This window comes from Colletotrichum karsti (assembly GCF_011947395.1).
Source record: "Colletotrichum karsti strain CkLH20 chromosome Unknown Scaffold26, whole genome shotgun sequence".
Classification (NCBI taxonomy): Eukaryota; Fungi; Ascomycota; class Sordariomycetes; order Glomerellales; family Glomerellaceae; genus Colletotrichum; species Colletotrichum karsti.
Window position 1 is genome coordinate 511,530 of NW_024065926.1, and position 20,475 is coordinate 532,004.

Below are 20,475 nucleotides of genomic sequence, written 5' to 3' on the forward strand. Positions count from 1 at the left end.
ATCTAATGCAATTATCGTTTGGATCGTCTCTTCTTCCATGCGTATCATATCTCTCAAGCTACGCCTCGCTGTCATCTTACATCCGAGATCATCTGTTTGTGTCCATCATTGTCACCAACGTTTTCCTTCATCCTGGAGCGGCCTCCTGCCACGAGAAATTTAGCAGTATTCTGATGCTCTTGCTCGTTAGAAGCAGGGTTTAGTGATATACAGCCATTCAATCCTGTCTTGCTGATGTCTCCATCATGCGCAGCCAGAAGCTTGACTATTTCCTCACCTCCATCCTCGTAGGCCCCGAAGGGCTTTGAAGTCATGCCGTCCTCGTCGTCTTCTTTGCCCTCATAGTCTCCTCTGTCGACTGGTCGTTTAACGTGTTGCTTGAAGATATCCGGCAAAGAATACCAGAATTTGTCTTTAACACTCTGGGATCGGAGTGCAGTGAGAACTTCTCGAACCTTCCCAAGGATGATGGCGCACATCGTCGGAGTGCAGAGCACGAGATCATGATCAAAGTCGCAGACGAGGCCATTGATGAGTGGTTCTCGAATGACCTCGCCACATATTTGGAGCGCGTAAGCCCACCCTGCTCTATCACCACGGCTGCAGTCTTCGTTGGGGTCAGCCCCCTTTTCCAGCAACATCTTGACAATATCCGAGCTCCCGAGAAGAATGGCTTTGGTGAGTGGCGACTCCGCCATGGACATCTTGTTGGCGTCAGCCCCATAGTCCAGAAGAATCTCGGCGATGGCCCCCTGACGCATTGAGATGGCGCGGTGGAGGGGAGTTTCCATGGGAGTCCCGCTTTCCCTGTCGACTTTTGCGCCTTTTTCTAGCAAGAGTTTGCAGACTGTCTGCTGGCGACAGATGACAGCATATAGCAATGGGCTTTCCCCTGCGTGGCACCCTTCTCCTTCCACGTCTGCGCCGTTTTCCAAGAGAAGCTCCACGAGAGAGATTGGCGAGGCTTTTTTAATGGCAAGCAGGAGAGGGGAGTCGTTTCCGAGACCGCCCTTCACGTTGACATCTGCATGCCAGGTGAGCAAGAGTCTGACTGCGTGTTCATCCTGTTTAGAAATTGCTCGTAGCAGAGGGGTTTCCTCCAAAAACCTTGTGGATTCTCGGATTATTCCTGCGCCCCTATCGAACAGCAAGTTTTCCAGGTATCGTTTGTTTGACGTGACGATCTTTCCAAGATGTAGAGAGTCTTCCGGGGAACGACGACCGCTATTAACATCTGCACCATTCGCAAAGAGAAGTTCCATCGCTCGGTGATTTTCCGTGGTGATGGCTTTTGATAGTAGGTGCGTCTTCAGCTGGTCTACTTTGCTCCTGTCGTCGAGGCCTACACAAAAAGAGACCAATGTCTTGATGAGGCTGTCCCGAGTATCGTTCATGACCTCTAGCGACGAGGGTTCCAGAAGACAGCGGAGTGACGCAGGAATCTCGGCTCCGTGCTCGACGAGCAACTTTGTGATTTCCTCGTTTCCCTCGTCGATGGGGAAGTCCAGGATGTGACTGCCGTATTCGTGCGGAGCATTGACGTCCACCTTGCCCGTCTCGAGAAGGAGTTTCAAGCATTCGCCGTCCCCGTTTTCGACAGCGACTTGGAGCGGCGTCAGATTCTCCTCGTCGTCGCGGAGATTGACATCTATACCTTCGTGCTGGACCAAGAGTTTGACTGAAAACGAGTCCGTCCAGAAGACTGCCCACCAAAGGGCCGATCTTCCCAGGTAATCTTGCGCGTTGACGTCGATGTCTTCTGCACTGAGTAGCAGTCTAATGATGGACCCGCCGCCTTTATCGCCCACGGCGCAGTGCAGCGGTGTTCTGCCTAGGCTGTCTTTGGCATTCACGTCGTAGTTCCCTCGGAACTTTATGGAATCCTCTAGTTCGTGGAAGACTGCCGTGTGAAGCCATATAGAGGATGTAGAGGAGCTCTGTGATACGAGGGTCTCCTCGTCGTCTTCGAATACTCGTGCCAACAATAGGTGGCCAACCAATTCAGAATTCGGGGTATCGAAGAACTGCGCTATTGAGTTCATGAGAAGGTCCCTGAGCGGCTGGGAGCTGTCCTTTTGATTATTCTTCGATGCCCGGCGAGCGTGGAAGCCCCATGATACAAATGCGTAGAACCCGAAAGGGTGATGACTTCTGAGCCAGTCATCATTAAGGTCGTGTACATTAGTACCGAAGTCCATGAATGAAAGATAAGTCAGACATGAACGGGTGATATCCAAGTCGGCCGTCGGAAACCAAAAGTTACGCTTTCGATCGAAGTACTCTTGCGCCGTATAATGAACGAGACGTATGATTCCAGTTGACTGATCAACCGTGACCAAACCGGCGCATACTGATTCGAGATCAGCAAGGCGGAAAAGACGGTCCTTGTCAATATACTGATCCCCGGGCTCCACGGCCAAGGCGTCGATAATGGCAGATGTTTCCATGGGCTCTTCCGCCGAGGACACCCAAGACAGGACCTTCATCGCCAGATCGACGTGGTCTTTCAGCTGGCCTTGGATACGTTCCATGGCGTTTTCATAGGCGAAATCGTACATGAGATCATCGGAGCCAACCGGAAACCGCTTCAGGGCGTCGCGGATACCTCGCGAGTTCATTTTGCCTTTGAGCGAGTCGAGGTAGAACGCTGCAAGCATGAACCTGCCCAAGGTTAGCATGTGGCTGGAGGCGCGATGTATGGAAGTCGCAAATACCAACATTCCGGCAACAGAACGCTTAATGCTATTCTTGATGTCTTGCATAAGCGATACGTCTTCCAGTACGAAGTATGGCAAGTCGCTGATCTGAGCGTCGACATACGCGTCTATGTCTTCTCCCTTGGCCCTGATTTCGAGGTCCGTGCAATCCACATCCTTGAACAATCGTTCCACCGCTGGTATGTGTCTTGATGTGGCCATTAAATTGACGTTGTGGTTCTCTTTGATATTGAGTATGGTGGCGAGAAGCCTCGTCCTGGTACCGTTGTCCGTAGAACACTCATCTATGGCATCGATGACGAAGAATACCTTCGCATACGATATTACAATGTCAACAAGCGTCGTCGACAGCTCCTCGGTCGTTGGCCGCGTTCTCCTGAACTTGTGACGTTCGTAGAGATTTGTGAGGCTTTTGAGATCGGATCCATGGCTAAGCTGTGCCACCAGACTAGCCAGAAGCTGGGACAAGTTCTGCTTGGCGCGAAAACCACAGTACACGAAAGCGAGGCCTATCGCAGGGCTGGCTTCTATCCGCTTGTGGATGTCGTCGATGACGATGGCCGCGATGGTCGTCTTTCCAGCACCCGGGATTCCGAGGCAGAGCAGCGTCTGCTTGTCACCGTCGAGCCAGGATCGATACTGCACCGAGTCGAGGAACCACCTTCCGGTGCCCTGCTGTCGACGGCTGAGGTTGAGACTGTGTTGGGAACCGTAATCCACTTGCTGGAAACCCAGATCTGGCTTCGTCAGCCAGGCTAGAATGCTTTCGTGTTGCTGCTCTTCCTGGTGCTGGAGGAGTTTCTGGGTGTTGTCTCTGGCGATGCGTGTGTTGTATGCATTCAGCGCAGCGATATTGGAACAGATCCGGCTTCGGAGTTCCCGGATGTCTTCGGGCTCGAAGGTCAATCGTTTCCATGCTCGTTTGAACTTGTCTTTGGTATCTGTTTTACCGTCTACAGACTTTAACTCGCAGTACTTATCGATGGTTTCGGTCAATTCGTCGAGAACACTCTGACAGTTGGCCGTGATATATCTCAAATCCTCGTCGTCTGGGTGTGGGGAAGCAGATTCACGGGATTCGTAGACACACTCGGAATCCGAGAGGATGATGGAGGGATTGCGAACCCTGTCTGTCGTGTAAGAAGACTGAACTCACAAGGGCGTAGAGTTGTGAGTACAGACCACGCTCTCCGCCGTAAGCTCGTGGGACTTACTCGTCAGCGATGGTCTTGAACTGGCTGGGCGCGCCCGCGAACTTCTTGCGCACTTTGTTCGCCTGTTGGTAGACAGCAAGGAAGTCACCGACACCGAAGCCGAAGCTCATCGCGAGGTATGAAGTTTCTCGTTTTCATTTGGGTACATGAACGGCAGGAACGAAGGTAGACACGAGGGCGAGATGGCCTGGTGATACCCCGCCTTGCTGCGTCGCCCTTGCCTGCAGCCTAAGCAACGAAAGATTGGAGGCTGTGGTGCTAGCTTATTACTCCTGCATCATTCATTCGGCAGCAAGGGTTCATTGGCATTGCCCGCCAATCGGCTTGGTTGATCTGGTTTGGCACTGCAGAAGAGGCAGACGATGCAGCACCGTTAGGTCAGGCCTGGTCAGAGGTAACCTGGAATCCTGGAATTTTCCTCAAACAAGATAATCGAAAGCATGGCGCAACTGTATGGGATCGTCTATTGTGGCTCTATTCGGTGAACGCAATGGCCCGTACCCGTAAGCTCGACCGAAACCCCGGGACGGATGTGTGGCCCCGCATACCCCGCACCGGCTCCGATGCCAGCCAAGGTTTCGGCGTCCCATCCGTGCGGCGTCCCGGATTGAAAACCGCCTCAAAAGCAATGCTCAGGGTATGCTGTATGCGACCTAGGTTTATAGCAAAACGCTCAGCCAAATGACGGCGGCGAGCAGAAAATACGCAAAGGAAAGCCCTTGTTCTCCCCACCATATAGGTCTCTTGCGGCGCCCACCCGGCCAGCAGTCAGCCAATCATTCACGTGGCCCAGTCCCGTCTCCTCCGAATGGTGTAGTTGGTTCATCACGTTCGACTGTAATGGTTCCACCAAGATGATCGAAAGGTCCCTAGTTCGATTCTGGGTTCGGAGAACGATTCTTTTTGACATTCTGCAGCTTTTTTTGGTGTTCCTTCCTTCATCTTGGTTGTGCCGCTACCTGGTCACAACTCGTGCCTGGACGGAAACGCAGGCCGTCATGCCATACCCCAATGCGAGAATCGTTACTGTCAGGCCACTTTCATCGACGGCTTCTTACACCGCCTCTCCAAAATGACCTAACCCGGGTCGTTCTCGGGTTTAAAATGCAACCTTCCGACTTTGTTTCGGTGGCTGCATGTTATTTGCCATTTGAATGCTACACCGAGATGATGATTGGTCTTTTGGACTGGAAGTGTCGGATGTCTAAATAAAGCTCAGGTCATATTGCTTCCATTGACACCGGCAGATCAATCGTATGCCAGACTAAGTTTATATAGAAGGCCGCCTCGCCATGCCGGCTGACTGCGGTGTGTATTTGTATGGTGTTAAAAGCCCGCCCCCAGAAACCAGAAATAACATTGTCCTTTTCATTTAGCACTGTACTTAAAGGCCCATCCAGTTTCCGTTCACGCTCCCGCCCATGCCCTCGAAACCCGGGACATACCCATTCCCAAACATGGCCGAAAACTCATCCAACGCCGGAGGTATTGGCGACAGGCTGCCATCGAGCCCGAAGAACGGCATCGCCGGCGGAAGCGAGGCGGTTCCCTGCCTACCAGTTCCGGGCGCAACATGTCCACTTCCACTGCCGTGCCCATGGCTGCCGCCCATCCGCCAGAAGGCCGCGGGGTGCGGCGGGATCGGCAACCCCGTGTCGTGGCTCCTCTCACTCCTTGCATCGTGAGCCGGGGTATCGGTCTTCCACAGCATCTCCCACTTCTTGAACCGCGCGTAGTCGGACTCCTTGGCCGACGCGGCGTCGTCGTTGGCGTCCAGCCTGGATATGGCGCGCTCGAACGCCTCGATGAGCGACATCTCCGACTTGGCCGACTCGCCGCCAGTGGACATCTCCTTGAGCATCGCCAAGCCGTCGCGGAGCGCTTCGCGGAGACGATCCGTCTTCTTCTGCAGGCATTGCGTGATTATGACGAGGAGGGCGGCGCGACAGGAGCTGAACTCCGTGTAGGATGCGCGGGCGAGGCCGATGCTGTTGCGCAGGAGCCGGCATGTCTCGATCACGCAGAGGGCGGCGTCGACGCAATCCGCCACGAGTACTGCGCGGGGGTGCGTTTTGCTGGCGGAGCTGCCTGTCCGTGGTGGCACGGCGGACTCGGCTGGGGAGCCGGAGGAGCTGGCGGTGCTGCGGGTGGATTCGCGGGGGAAGATGAAGGGGCGGCCGGCGAACATGCGGACGAGGCAGTATTCTAGTCTCAGGTGCATATCGGGGCGGAAGACGGCAGAGCCTGGACTCGGATCCTTGCAGAAGGTCGATTCTGGGAGGTTGTTCCACCAGTTGTGCAACTGAGCCTTCATCTCTACCAGCCTCGCCATGCCGTCTGGGATCTCGTGCTTTTCGAATGTCTTGAAGAGAGAGCTAGGGATCGTCAGTTATGAGCTGTTAAGATGCCATGCGAATGCTTACATTTGGTGGTTGATTCGGCTCAATGCCTGGTTAAGCTGAAGGGTAGCTAACATGTGCGCAGTATTTGGTGGCGCCGGACCGGGCCAGATGTCTGGTCGGTCGACCGGCATCTCAGCGTCAACATCAGCAGCAGCGATCGAGAGTGGCCTCCCGTGGAATATGCCGATACGCCTATAACATGTCAGAACCTTCCTGCCCCGAGATCGAGTCTGATACATACTTCTCTGTTGTATATGCTGTCCACCAGACCCGATTTCTTGTTTCACGAATGACTGGGTCAATAAGGTCTCCAGGATACTTCCGATGCATGCCGTTCTGGATGGCAAGCTTCACCGCGAGATTAAGATATACATAAGATAACCCGGATGCATCAAGAGGAAGGGTGTAGAGGCCAATCAAGAGACAGGCCTGTACGCTCTCCAGACTTGAGATTGTGATTACATCCGGCACGAGCCTGCAAGCTTGCTGGTAGAACATGATCCCGATAGTGTCCTCTGAGAACGGGCTGGACTCCGCGGGAGCTGTTGGCACTCTGCCCCTCTCATCCCGAGAATCAAGGTACGCATACTGGGTCCCAATAGCGAAGACGATTAAGATGATGCACATGGTGCCGACATCGCGGCGGGTGAGAGAAGTCGGGTTCTCATACACCAAGTCCAGCTTCTCTTGGACCCAGTGGCGCTCAACGTAGAAGTAGCTGGTCTCGGCATGGTTGAAAAAGGCATGAACGAGGAAGTCTGCCACATATCGCGGCGGCAGTGATGATAGTGATGCGACGGTGTTGGAGGCTGACTGCAGTTCTTCGGGACGATAGTATTCCTTGAACTGTGTCTTGGGGCCATCCGGGGTATCCTGAATGAGGTAAGCATGAGACCATCCGAAGCCGACAGGATAGACGTACATTGACGCATTGCTCTATCCATTGCTTTATTCGCATGGAAAAGTTCCAGTGAGAGAACTCGCCGGAGTAATCTGGAGCGGGTCAGTTTTGACTTCCGTCGGATTCAAGGTTTAACTTACGTGTGATGTTGTTCTCTAGAGGCTGAACCGTAATCTCATCCACTTGGAACGAATCGGAACTCTGTGATTTCACTTCGATCTCGGCGTCGGCGTCTGGCTCCATGGTTGTATCCGCATCAGGTCGGGGTCGCGGAGGGTCCGGGCCGGATCGTCCTTTCTCCACGGAGTCGGCGAGGGTCTTCAACGTCTCAGCATCTAATCGAGACTGGCCGGTGTAGTGAGCGAGCAGCCGCTCCATATAGGCCATCCGCTGCCTCAACTCGGAATCCTCCTGATGAGATTGACGGGGTCTGTCATGTCCGCGAAGTGCCTGGTCAGCCACGTGTCGGCGCAATCCATGGGAATCTAGACATTGTCGTGACTCATGAAAAAGTGTAAGGGAAAGTTTACCTTGCCGCATTCTCCGACCCGGGCTCATCTCTGGTCGTCGGCGTCAGGAACTCGCACTGCCGGCGCAGGCGGGTGCACCGCCGGCAAGGGACTCCGCCGTCGCATTTCTCCTTGAGCCTCCGGCATCCATCACAGCTTGGTCGCGTCAGCATATGGTACTCTTGTCACCGAAACGATGAAAGGCAAAGCATGAGATTGGGGAAGGGCTTCATCGTACGCTCGAACTGCCCGTTTCCGCTCCTTATCCGCGACGCGCCGCTGCTTGTGTCGTTGCAGGCGCAATCCGTCTTCGGGATCCATCTACCTTTGGTCCGGATGGCGATAACCGATAAGGGAAGGAGGGGGAAAAGGGAGATAACACGGCGCAAGACGCCGCCGATCAGCTGGGCAAAGGCCCCGGGCCGGTCACGGTGACGGTTCCAGGTTCGGAGCGTGGAACCCTACGCCGGAAGTGGAAGTTGGTAGCGGTAGCGGTAGGGGCGAGGGCCAGTTTGAGAGACAAGTCACAGGAGTCAGTCGGGAATGTGTTCTCTCTCCCTTGTAAGGTGACTGAGAGTTTCCCGAAAGGCGGCGGGCAAGGAAGGTATGCGGGTGGGTAAAGTGAGAGAGGATTTGGCGGTTCCAAGATTGTGTGAGGAGCTAAGATAGGCTGAGCTGCAAGTGCCAGTGCCGCGCCTTTCCTGGGAGGGGTCAGAGGTGGAGGGGCTGAATTTCGGCGAAACCTGTGCCGCTGTCGGGGGTCGGAGGGTCCGCTTTTCCCAAGACGCGGGGAAGCCGGCATACTCCCGGTTCGGAGCCGTCAACCGCGCTGCCGAATCAAGTAATCTCATTGGTGCCTTGGACTTCACCTACAGCATCTGCATGCGTTGACCAGCAAACACTGTGATCATGTCCACTTATAGGAGATCCCGATGTGTATGTATGATAGATAACATTTTAAACATCAGTCGATTGGGTTCAGCTCAAGGCCAAGGCCGGCGCAAGTGCTATGTATGTGTATTTCATAGCACATCAAGACGGATACCACTTGCATTGAGTTTGATCATCTATGGTCAGACTTGACCAGAAGCTCTTGAGTTGGCGCCTCATGATGGGTGGGGCGCAACCATGTCAGCGGTGGTCTCTACATGAATACTTGGATGGATAACCCGCTGCCATCTATGGACCGCCAGTAATTTGTATCTTCGATATGAGAAACCGCGCTGGGTTGTGCCAGAGATTCCGTAAACTTTCTTAAGACCGCAGGTTACGTATCTAACACTCAATTCCAGAGCTTTCCTTGGTCACCCTTCAAGCTTCTGAAAACAACCGCAATACGCATCTCCTGAACTCAATCTCGCAGTCATAACAGGGTTCGTTTCGTTGGCGCCATGAACATGGAATACATCGAAGGTCTTACCACATCACAGCTGTGTGAAGACACGGCACTTCTTGATTCCGAAAGAAATACCACCTCATGAATTCAAGGGTCAATCGGGCTTGAGCGAGATCTCTCGCTCACTTTTGAACGTTGTGAAGTCTATCATAAATGGCTATGTCGACTAGTTCAAGGCGGGCGTTGAGTAGTGTGCCATCCACCCCGACAACATACTCATCAGCCCGTCGACCGGTACCATTGGCGGCGGAAGGTCGAATGAGCCTCTTAATTCCATTATCCATTCCCGACATGCAGCAAACGACTGCAAGCGTACGGCACCTTCATGTTTGAACCACTCTAAAGGTTGGCCCGCGCCTCCTCATCACTCACCAAGTTCGGCACCATCAAAGTCTATCTCCTGGAGGGTTGATTCCCATTGCGATGGAGATACAACGAACGAGAGCCGATGGACTCGAACATTCGGTATTTGGGGACCTTAACGATCCCAGATACACGACTAGGGCCAAATAGACCGCGGGAGATCGTGGACAAGGCCATTGTCTACCCGCAGCCTCACCATCCCGAGACCATATGAAGAGGGCCCTTGAAGATGCATCGCATCTTTCTGGCCGGAAGGCCAAAGTCCCAAAGCAACTCAGAGAAGATAATCAACAATTACTTGAGTGCCCAGCACCTTCAACCGTCGTCTTCAACTCCGGGGGACACCTCGGATCCCCAAGTGGCTGCAGGTATCGCTGGAAGAATGACCGCTTGCAACGCCATATAGCACTGAATATCTGTGTCATGCTCGCCGGGACAGACAGATCATTGCTGTTTATTCAGCTAGTAAAATGCAAATTGAGATTTTGGATACTATTGAGTGAAGAATAAACCGTTATCATCCATCGTTGCTATCATCTTTATTGTCGTCTACTTTATTAGCTTATATTTATACGGCATGTAGTAGGTATTTGGAAACCCAGTAAGTCTTAAAAACGAAGCCAAGTGCTCTTCAGAATCTTAAGCTTGAAGATACATACATGAGGACACCAATACGGGTAGTTTCAATACTCTAAGGTTCTACTCCAGTACTTTTCCTTTGCTAACCAAGTCATCACTAACCGCGAACTGGGACTACCTTCAAATACAGATAACACGCCGGCATGCGACTAGCTCCTTCTGAGTTGTGTGGCATCTGGTCCAGCTAGTTTCGCAAGCTGCTTGGAGCCAAGTAGGGTAGAGCCGGCCGGGGTCCGAGACCGGAGCCCGATCCGGGCACGGCCGACACGGAACCGGCAGATTGCCGGTCCCAGGACCCCCCAACCCCATCTGAGATAAGAGTGCATGCATATGCAATCGGGCAATTACAGCGTATCACGCGCCGAAAATAACATCGGCGTATGCTTGCAAGAAATGTTGGATTATTACTCATGACGTAGTCCTGGTTGGCTGCAATCATGCCGCGAAACCGAACGCTTCATACTGCCCGGCCTTCGGAGGCGGCTATGATCTTCCGTGCCATCTCCGGCAGCTCATCCGCCATCACGTCCATCTCGCCAAACAAATCCACGCACGGCTCCTTCTCATACACGCTGCACCACGCGCCCTTGAACCCGCATCCCTTGGCCGCCGATGCATCCCACATGTGCGCCGCGGCAAACCACGCCTCCTCCCCGTTGAAGCTCTCTAATTGAGTCTTGTACGCCCTGGGATCCGGCTTGCCCAGCCCGTCAGCGTCGCAACTACGCAGGTTCTCCGCGGGCATCTCGATGCCGGCCCTCTCGAAGTAGCCTCCCACTCGTTTGACATCACCTGCGGTGAACGCCCAGACCGTGAAGCCCGCCTCGCGGAGAAGCGTGAAACATTCCTTAATGCCGGGCCGGGCCTCAAGCTCAAGAAAGCGGTCCATAATGAAGGCGATATCATCGTCCGTGGCGAGCTGCCGCGGCTCGGGCACGCCGGCTTGGTAGAGCATGCGGTAAAAGAGGCTGCCGAAGATGTCGTAGAAGCGGCGATAACGGCCTTGGATGCTTAGATATGTGTACTCGCGCTCGGCGGCCTCAATCCAGGCGAAGCCAAGTAAAGCGGGCTTAATATTGTATTCAGCCAATTTGGGCCCGAGGCGGGTATCGATAGCGCGATAGATCGCATCATAGGACATGCAGGTGCCCACGATGTCGAAGACGACGTGTTTTCTGGGGGACGACATCTTGCTTGCTGGGGTTGTAGCGGTGATTCGTGTAAGTTGGAAGGGCGTGTTTGCTCTGCAAGAGACTACTGTGTAATGTTTGCCTGCTGATTTATACGTCTTTCTTCCAATTTTTGGTTTGACGTTGTTATATCGGGATGCACTGGATGGTCCATATCATCAATGCATCATTACTACCTTATCTCCATGTCTTGGGGCCGCGGGGTTGGCGGGGTCCCTCATCACCCCTCATCCCAGCCGGCTGTTGCGGGTCCGAAGACCGGGCAGCTCTCGGCGACGTGTTGGAGTATCCATGTTATCCGTCGGGAAACTGATCATTTCCCGGAGCTTTTTGATAAGGTGCCGGTCAATATCGTGCTCTTTCCGGTCCGTGTCAGCCCCGTCAAATCCGGAACCACTGGAATGTGCCGGCCGACCGGGAGGAGATTGACCTGGTCCGGGGACAGGCAAGCTGGGAATAAGCTTGTTCTCCGCAATCTGCCTTCCCGTGAACGTCCTAGATAGTACTCAGACCAACTGCAGAAGGTTACCTACCTAAGCCAACAAGCAACCTAGGAATATGATCTTGCAGATCACGTCCGAATGGATTGATTGCTTTGGTTTGAAATGTCTTTTAATATTTGTTTCGTTGCCTGTGGTTGGCAGTTTTCATTATGGTATCGATGCTAAAAACAAATGCCGGGGTGACTTGGCCTCTTCGGCACAACCTCCCAGTTTTAATCCATGCTATGCTTTATTCAATCCAAGTTTTCCGTTCATGCCATGCTTTTAGTTAGTTTACAAAGACTCGAAGGTCTTCTCGAGCGCAGAAATCAAGAGGGGAACTGCGGCGAACGTTAGATCATGATAATCCATCTCGAGACCTCGGGTGAAACATACTGTGAGCCTCCTCGAAGATCAACATGGGACGAAGACGAATAGTCTCCTTGCCGCAGGCACCAATGTTGACACCAAGGCGCTTCATGGTGCTGGTGACAGAAGCCGCGCTCTGGGTGTCGAAGGCAATGTAGGTGCCTTGACCCTTGCCACGGAGGTTCTGGACGTGGTCGGGGTATTTCTCGGCGAGCTTCTCCATCTCAGCGTAGAGGGCAGCTCCGACGCGGGCCTGATGGTAATTAGTAATTTGACCAAGGGATGGGAATGGGAATGCGAGGTCTGAAACTTACAGTCTGTTCAACGAGGTTCTTCTTGGTGATCTCGTCGACGACGGCCTTGCTGACGATGACACGGGCCGGGTCACCAATCCAGCTGGGAAGTGTTAGCGTACATGATACCGATATAGAAGAAGAGCGTATCTTACGTGTTGAACTGGCGGTAAGCCTTATCGGGGACCAACATGCGGTCACCGAAGAAGTAGCCGGCAGTCTGGGCCTTCTTGGAGAAGGTGACGATATCGGGAGGGGAGGTAAGGTTCCAGTGGGAGTGACCCCAGAACTTGCCAGTGGCACCAAAGCCTGAGTCGTGTCAGCAACTTGCCCGAGTATAAGTATCCCAAGAAAACCTACCAGTCTGGACCTCATCAACGATCAAAACCACGCTGTGCTTCTTGGTAATGTCACGAAGTCCCTGGAAGAAGGCAGGGGAAGCGTGGTTATCACCACCCTCGCTCTGAATGGGCTCAACAATAACAGCTGCAACAGGGCAGTGCCAGCTGGTGAAGAGCTCCTCAACTTCCTTCAAGCAGCGCTTCTCCTCGGCGTCGTTCTCAGCAGCATACTTCTCAAGCGGGTACTTCAGAGCAGGAAAGGTGGCTTGGGGCCAGTTGAAGGAAGGGATATCGAGCTTGTGAACAGCCTTGGAACGGGTGGTTGACAGACTGCCGAATCCACGGCCGTGGAAGGAGTTCTTGAAGCTGAGAATGGCCAGCTCGGGGGAGCCGGGAGAGGTGTTGTGCAAGCATGAGTGGATCTCCTCGTGGCTCCAGTCGGCCTCGCCACGCTCACGACGGCGGTAGAGCATGAAAGCGGCCTTGTAAGCCAGCTCGTTGGCCTCGGATCCGGACTGAGCGGTGAAAATGTGGTTCAAGCCCTCGGGCGCGACCTTCATCAGGCCGTCCTGGAGGATGTCGTGCCAGAAAGCGGAAGGGAAGTTACCGATGGCCGGGCGGTTGACCAGGGCAGAGATCATCTCGGGCGACTTAGCGGCCTCGATGAGGGTGGGGTTGTTGTAGCCAACCGGGATGGAGGCGATCTGAGAGTAGCTGTTGGGTTTGAGATTAGCGAGTTGCGGGGGACGTGAGATGCCGATGATCTGCGGCCGAAAGGCGACCTACACATCCAGGTACTTGTTTCCGTCGACATCGACGATACTACCGTGCGTTAGTGAAAGTGAATCAGCACTGTTTTCGGTACCGCGTACTAGTTGTCGTGGCTCTTCTCGTAGTCGACGACGAAGTAGACGGCACGAGCATCGAAGAAAGTATCGAGCTTCTTCTGGCTGGCCTTGGACATAGGTCCAGGGACCTCCGTGGTAACTGAGTGCTCAATGACGGCCGGCATCTTGACTTGTCGATCTTGAGTTGTCTCGGGTTGAATCTCGCAGAAGATCTTGGTTGGAATGAGATTCTGATTAGATTGAGAATCGAGAGAGATGATGAAGTGAAGGACACTGAGTATTTATCCTCCGAAACCCCTCCCGTGAGCTTCCGTTCGTCCCTTCAGACTGACAACCGGGGACGAGCCGGCCGGTCCCGAGCCGGCCCCATCCGGGCCCAGACGCTGGAGCATGCCCCACAACCATCTCCATCGGAGCTAGCATGATCCATCTTTCTCCCGCCCGATTGCGGCTCAACGTGACCACTAAATTTGCATTGAGGCGTTTCGTCTGGTGTTTTGTGTCTTTCACGTGGAATTGGTCCGATTCTTTACCACATCCAGCGGGTTGATATGTGTCATGCTCCTCCGCCTTGGACCCCACCCCGGGCCCGGGCCGGTCCCACTTGTCCCTATCTCTGTTCCCACACCGGCATCGACAGGCACCGCGATGTCGCAATTATGGACGTTCGCCGATTCGATACCATCGTGAGGGGCTCATATAAACCGAAGACGACGAGACAATTTCTCGGGTTGCAGCCGTTGATGCTTGAGAGATCAGACCATTTCGCTGCAGGGGCAGACTTAAGTGCATCGATCTACTAGTTGTTTTTACTCACAATGGCGTCAGGCGCACCCCAAGTAAGCTGCATACCCGGCAACCCGGAGAGATTGTCTCAGTGGCTAACCATTGATCTCAGTTGAAAGATGCTTCTCTCCTGAAGACATCCTGCTATGTCAACGGAGAATGGATCAGCGCGGCATCGAGCAAAGTCTTCTCTGTTGAGAGTAAGTTTCCCCCTTGAGTCCGACGGCGAGTTGCGAGGACTAGACTAAGATGCAATCCAGACCCTTCCACACTCGCTGAAGTTGCCAAGTGCCCGGAATTCGACGAGAAGGACACTGAAGCCTCCATCCTCGCCGCCCACGATGCCTTCAAAACCTACCGCAAGACGCCTGCACGAGTCAGGGCACGCTATCTGCGAAAGTGGTTTGACCTGATGATGGAAAACGCAGAGGACCTCGCCACCATCATCACCCTCGAGAACGGCAAACCGCTGGCCGACGCGAAGACCGAAGTTAACTACGCCGCGTCCTTCTTCGAATGGTTTTCCGAGGAAGCTCCGAGGATATACGGCGACACCATCCAGGCGAGCAACCCCAGCTGCAGGCTCGTCATCCTCAAGGAGCCTGTCGGCGTCTGCGGACTAATCGCTCCTTGGAACTTTCCCGCTGCCATGATCACCCGGAAAGTCGGTCCGGCTCTGGCTGCCGGCTGTACCGTGGTGGTCAAGGCCCCTGCTGAGGCGCCCCTGACGGCGTTGGCGCTCGCCGAACTCGCGCATAGAGCCGGCATTCCCGCCGGCGTGGTCAACGTCATTACGGCTTTGGATAACACCGTCTCCGTGGGCAAGGTGCTGACGACTCACCCGATCATTAAGAAGGTGTCGTTTACAGGCTCGACAGGTGTCGGAAAGCTCCTGATGAACCAGTGCTCATCGACCTTGAAGAAGCTGTCTTTTGAACTGGGTGGAAACGCCCCTTTTATCGTCTTCGAGGACGCAGATCTCGATACTGCCCTTAAGGGCTTGATCGCGTCCAAGTTCAGGATATCAGGCCAGACTTGCGTGTGTGCGAACCGCATCCTCGTGCACCATTCGGTTTACGACAAATTCACCAAGATGGTGGTGGACGCGATCAAGAGCTTCGTGATTGGTGACGGATTTGCCGACACGACGACTCACGGCCCCTTGATTCACGGCCGCGCGGTAGCCAAGGTGGATGAGCACGTCAAGGATGCTGTTTCCAAGGGCGCGAGGGTTCTGCTCGGTGGCAAGCCTCTGACTGAGATCGGTCCCAACTTTTTCGACATAACGGTGTTGGCTGACATGAAGCCCGGCATGAAGGTTTGCTCGGAGGAGACTTTCGGCCCTCTAGCTGCCTTCTTTGCCTTTGACTCGGAAGAGGAAGCGATTGAGATGGCGAACGACGCGGATGTTGGTCTTGCGGGTTACTTTTTCAGCAGAGACGTGTCTCGATGCTGGAGGGTAGCAGAAGCTTTGGAGGTTGGCATGGTTGGTGTGAATATCGGTAAGTGCTCTACCAAAACGATGCCGAGACAGAACAAAGACTGACAGTTCTCGCAGGTGCCATCAGCGATCCGGCAGCGCCGTTTGGTGGAGTCAAGCAGAGTGGTTTCGGTAGGGAGGGTAGCAAGTACGGCATTGACGAGTTTTTGGTGACAAAGATGGTTATGACGGGTATCGAGTAACTGAATAATGATGTGCTTGTTTTAGATCTTAGAGAGCAATCTAATGGGCGAATTGATATGATTGCAATGCTTCGCGTCCCTGTGTTGCTACGAGCACGAATCTAGATTTGCCGACGATCACACATAGCACAAGAGAAGCTGGTCACAATACCTCGGTCGGATGAAAAGACGTATCTCTGCTCCGTTTCCACCCGCCTTCGTTACCCTGTGGACACCGACGTCACTTCTCGAACTACATCCTCAAGCGTTGCCGCGTTGTGGGCAAAGGACGTCAGTGACCAGTTCCCCTATCTTGGCTGACAAATACTCGAGGTTCAAGAAGACAGGAGAAAACGCTCAATTGAGAAGGTGGCTCCTATGCGTGGTTCCGGCTGCATTCATGTTGCCATAAGTAGTCTGTCGTGCCACCAACATCTCATCGAAGCCCTGACGCCGCCGTTGCATTGGTTACCAAATAATCCCCAAAGAACCAAGTCAATACTTTCGTTCTTCAGAACGAGTCAAATGAGCTGCTCTTAAGGCTTTACTCAGAGGACTCAATCAACAAAGCCCTTCGTTAGTGGAACCTGGTCAAGATGCAACATCAAATCAAGGTTAACTCCGAGGTTTATATCTGCGGCAACGCTGATCATCAATCATCCCTTCTCGGCAACATGCGGCCTGCTGACACCTTGTGTCCATCTTTGTGGATCTCCGGAGATGGTGTCACCAGGGCATCCATTTCATGATCGTCTTGACGGAGACCGCGGGAAGGATGAACTGATAAACTGGTAAACTCTACGGTCTCTTCAATATTCGTGCTGTTCCCCGTCGACTCAGCAAGGGCACTTAGATAACTGCAAGTACGAAAACAGGCATGTCGCTGTCCAGAGTCTTCTCACTGCGCGCAAAGTATCTGTCGGCGGCTGGCCCCTGGTGTAGAAGGGTCAATGCAAGCACCACTCTATACAGCCCGATAGTCCCCGCGCAAGCGATCAGGTCCATCGATGCAGCCGGCAAAGATGAATGCCTTTCCTCTTTAGTGGTTGTGGAATGAACAGCATATATGGTGTAGTTCAGTTACTAGAAAGAGCAGGTCGGAAAACAAGTCCTAAATCGACCATCCTCCGACTACGCCATTAGTCGGAAATGCAACTCATGCACTTTATGAGAACTTGTATGCTTTTCTAAATCCCTGCATTAATGGTTCGATATGCGACCTGGCCCTGCCAGTACTTCGCTTTCGCTTTACCTCAACCAATAGGAGCCTCTACTACCGCTCTCGGAGCCGTTGGCCTGCAGACGAGGGGGAAAGAAGTTTGGTTCTAGGGAACTACACCATTCATGATGGAATGGTGTACCCGACCTTACGTGAAGATTAGATGAACACATTACCATTAGGAGAATCACGCGATTTCCCGCGCGGTTGATCAGCCGAATGGACTTACAAGGAAGCAAATATCATCCGTATACAGATGAACAGGAGATGGCTGAATACATATAGCACCGCGTGCCGACAAAGATCACCACAGTTGATAAACCACACATCTCAACCCCAGCCAAACACTCTTTAGCGAAACCAACGCCTTCGTTTCATTGCACAGCCGTCGAAATGCGCGCCTTCGCCGTCTTTAGCCTTCTCTCCTTGGCGGCCGCACTGCCCACTGCCCCCGCTACCGGCGACTCCCTTGCCGTCGTCGAGCGCAACGTTGCCGCAGAAATCGTCGCCCGCGTCCCCGCTGAGCAGGCCGCCCAGGATGCTCCCGTCCTCGTCGCCCGCGCTCTGTACGACCAGACTGCCGCCTGGCCCGCGACCTCGGCCACCTTCGGCGGCATCAGCTTCCAGGTCGTCGTCACCAACCTGAACAACGGCAGATACAAGCTCGAGTGGTACAACACGGACGCGGCCAACTCGAACCGCCAGATCAAGCTCACCATCAACTCCGACTCTGGCGCTCGCGTGTTCGATGTTGTCACCTCTCCTCGCGCCAGGGGCAGCAGCGAGGTCGCCAAGCAGGGCTCAGCTCTCCGCGTTATTCTTGATCAGCAGTAAGCTGGCAGCGGCGCGATGAACTGTAAATAGTTGGAGTATTCTGGGAAATATATATTCACTTTGAAAATTCCTACGAACAAATGTTTAAATGACCTGAAATTTGTTTGGAACTGTGAGAAACACGTTCGATCAACCAGTTTACGTCCGAAAGCTGAAATCTACTAAAGCTATTTCTACGTTTTGTTCTTCCCCGATTTCAGGTATTCTCCCAGAGGCATAACTTAATACTGGCATTTTCCATTGTCACACCCCATGCCAATACAGCAGGGCTTGCCCCCTACAGTGCACGCAACTGGTTTCGTGAGCACTTTTCCAAGTCAATTGGATTTCTCGAGAAACTCACGTCCGAACTGAAGACAGTTGGGATTTTTCTGTCTAGCAACGAGAGAGCCTTCAACAGCCGACTTGGTTCAGTCAGCAAGCATATCACGCCTCTCGAACGTCGACGGTCGAGCTTTCGTATGGCGAATCAGGGACTTACCTGATCGACTGCAGCAGCCGAAACTGTCATTGCAGAAGCAAAGATGGAGAAGACTACGGCGAATCTCATTGTGATAGTGTATAACACGCTGTGTTCAAGGCTCTAAAGGGAAAATGATTCTAGAGATGAATGAAGACTTCGGAAGAGGGAGGACCTATTTATACTCGCAGTTGGTATTCTCGTGCTGGTTAGCTAAGATATGTACGAAGCTGAGCATATAGTGCAACAAGGGATAGGCAGGTTCAGCATTTGGATGCTGAGAAGCAGCCGCCGGTACAGACTGACTCGGGTGTCGTTGGAAGTAGGTCGCTGCTAGAGAGACCCTTGCTTGAGTCGTCGGTTGTGCAGCAGAGTACGTAGCGGTAGAGGTTGTTTAAAGTGTAATTTACTCAACACACCCGTGTCACTGTTAAGGTTTAATAGACTTGTAAGAATCCGAAAGCGAACTAGACGCCGAGTATCGTGCTCCACAGGCGAAATACTCCTTCAACCACACGTACAGTACTTCTTTGTATGAGTCCACGGCAAGACTCGAAATCAAGCAGTACAGTACTTCTATAGAACCCAGTTACTGCGTTGAATTTCAAAGCCAGCTTGGGTCGCCCTCATTATGGAGATGAAACGCCGCTACGCGTGTAGTTTTGCTGCCACTTGCTGTGTATTCTGATGTGGTCATCTGGAGGAACAGGCTTTCGCACGTTCTGTTAGTATATTAATCAAGAGACTGTAAAAGCAACCGTGGGGTCGATCGAGTTTTGATTGAATTAGATGGATAACTTATTTATCGCTTACAAATACATTCACCTATGTCAATTGCTATCATCAAGTGAGCAAAGTGAACTGTTGACTGGATGTGCCCAATGAAACAAAAGGTTCCAAGCAGACCAGGCAAGTCGTGACATAGAGGGCTGTCATAACTTCAGTACCAATGAGGGAGCCTAATGTTTCACACCTTCAAGTTATTGCAAGTTCATAGACTACTGGGTACCATTAAAACGTTACTGTGTGTTGCCCAACTAATGGTTCTTAGTCTTCCCATTGTTGTGGTCCAGCCATACAGATTCCTCCAATCCCCAGGTGCTTCTTCCTGCATGACAGCTTTTCGGCAGCCTTTCCCATATCCAAACTCATGAACCCTACAGTTTCATCTAATTTTGTCTCTTAACTCATACGACCGTTAAGAACGCAAGCTCGTGACAACTGCCAGATCTTGTTTCAACCAGAAGAAGCCCTGTCTGCCACAAGCGTGAAGCTCTTCCTTGATTCGAAGTCAGCAATGACTCTTCTGAGTCTATAGCCTGATTTTGACACTTCAATGGTACTGGTGTCGATCAAAACACACATGCAGGACTTAGCCCGAGTGAGAGCTACTGTCAGATAGTCCCTTTCTCTAATGGACCCGGTGAATCTTCTGGATCTGGAAAGATCGACAAGAACGAATTCCCGATCAATACCGCGCATGCCATCCAAGGTGAAACTCTCAATGTCCTGTATGCCTGCAGAGCCGATGGCGGCTTTCCACTGAGTCACTCTGAACTGACAGGGCGCAACCACAGCAGCTGTGAATGCTCGGCCTTCGCCCTCGGGATGATCGCGAAGGAAGGCGGCCCGTAAAGGTTCGAGAAGTCGCTCAAGAAAGCAAATGCCCTCCTCAATATGGCGAGTGCTGTATATACCGTCCAAACTTGTGTTTTGGATCTATGTAAAACCGCGAATGTCCAGCATGACCACACTTCCATGGTGATGCTCGTTGTAGTTCTCTCTCATGACCCTCCGAAAGGCCTTTTTAGTATTCTCGTTCAACGAGGTTTTCATTCCCCACTCTTTTT

The 20,475-nt window shown here is 52.9% G+C and overlaps 6 protein-coding genes across 6 annotated transcripts; 2 read left to right on the top strand and 4 right to left on the bottom strand.

Moving 5' to 3' along the window:
• Positions 1-71: 71 nt before the first annotated feature.
• On the bottom strand, positions 72-4,041 carry CkaCkLH20_08083 (uncharacterized protein; the record flags this gene model as incomplete). Its single annotated transcript, XM_038890798.1, has 3 exons — positions 72-2,661; positions 2,719-3,843; positions 3,932-4,041. 3 exons carry the CDS (start codon positions 4,039-4,041, stop codon positions 72-74), a joined length of 3,825 nt encoding a protein of 1,274 aa, XP_038743981.1.
• A 1,274-nt stretch (positions 4,042-5,315) lies between these two features.
• On the bottom strand, positions 5,316-7,612 carry CkaCkLH20_08084 (C6 transcription factor; the record flags this gene model as incomplete). The annotated part of the gene is made up of 5 exons (XM_038890799.1): positions 5,316-6,306; positions 6,355-6,525; positions 6,575-7,206; positions 7,256-7,326; positions 7,375-7,612. 5 exons carry the CDS (start codon positions 7,610-7,612, stop codon positions 5,316-5,318), a joined length of 2,103 nt encoding a protein of 700 aa, XP_038743982.1.
• A 2,986-nt stretch (positions 7,613-10,598) lies between these two features.
• Positions 10,599-11,330, bottom strand: CkaCkLH20_08085 (catalytic activity protein; the record flags this gene model as incomplete). Its single annotated transcript, XM_038890800.1, has 1 exon — positions 10,599-11,330. One exon carries the CDS (start codon positions 11,328-11,330, stop codon positions 10,599-10,601), a length of 732 nt encoding a protein of 243 aa, XP_038743983.1.
• A 777-nt stretch (positions 11,331-12,107) lies between these two features.
• CkaCkLH20_08086 (4-aminobutyrate aminotransferase) lies at positions 12,108-13,828 on the bottom strand (the record flags this gene model as incomplete). The annotated part of the gene is made up of 7 exons (XM_038890801.1): positions 12,108-12,154; positions 12,210-12,435; positions 12,497-12,578; positions 12,631-12,784; positions 12,836-13,530; positions 13,603-13,638; positions 13,689-13,828. 7 exons carry the CDS (start codon positions 13,826-13,828, stop codon positions 12,108-12,110), a joined length of 1,380 nt encoding a protein of 459 aa, XP_038743984.1.
• A 639-nt stretch (positions 13,829-14,467) lies between these two features.
• On the top strand, positions 14,468-16,133 carry CkaCkLH20_08087 (succinate-semialdehyde dehydrogenase; the record flags this gene model as incomplete). The annotated part of the gene is made up of 4 exons (XM_038890802.1): positions 14,468-14,503; positions 14,563-14,650; positions 14,711-15,952; positions 16,009-16,133. 4 exons carry the CDS (start codon positions 14,468-14,470, stop codon positions 16,131-16,133), a joined length of 1,491 nt encoding a protein of 496 aa, XP_038743985.1.
• A 1,591-nt stretch (positions 16,134-17,724) lies between these two features.
• Positions 17,725-18,165, top strand: CkaCkLH20_08088 (uncharacterized protein; the record flags this gene model as incomplete). Its single annotated transcript, XM_038890803.1, has 1 exon — positions 17,725-18,165. One exon carries the CDS (start codon positions 17,725-17,727, stop codon positions 18,163-18,165), a length of 441 nt encoding a protein of 146 aa, XP_038743986.1.
• Positions 18,166-20,475: the final 2,310 nt, after the last annotated feature.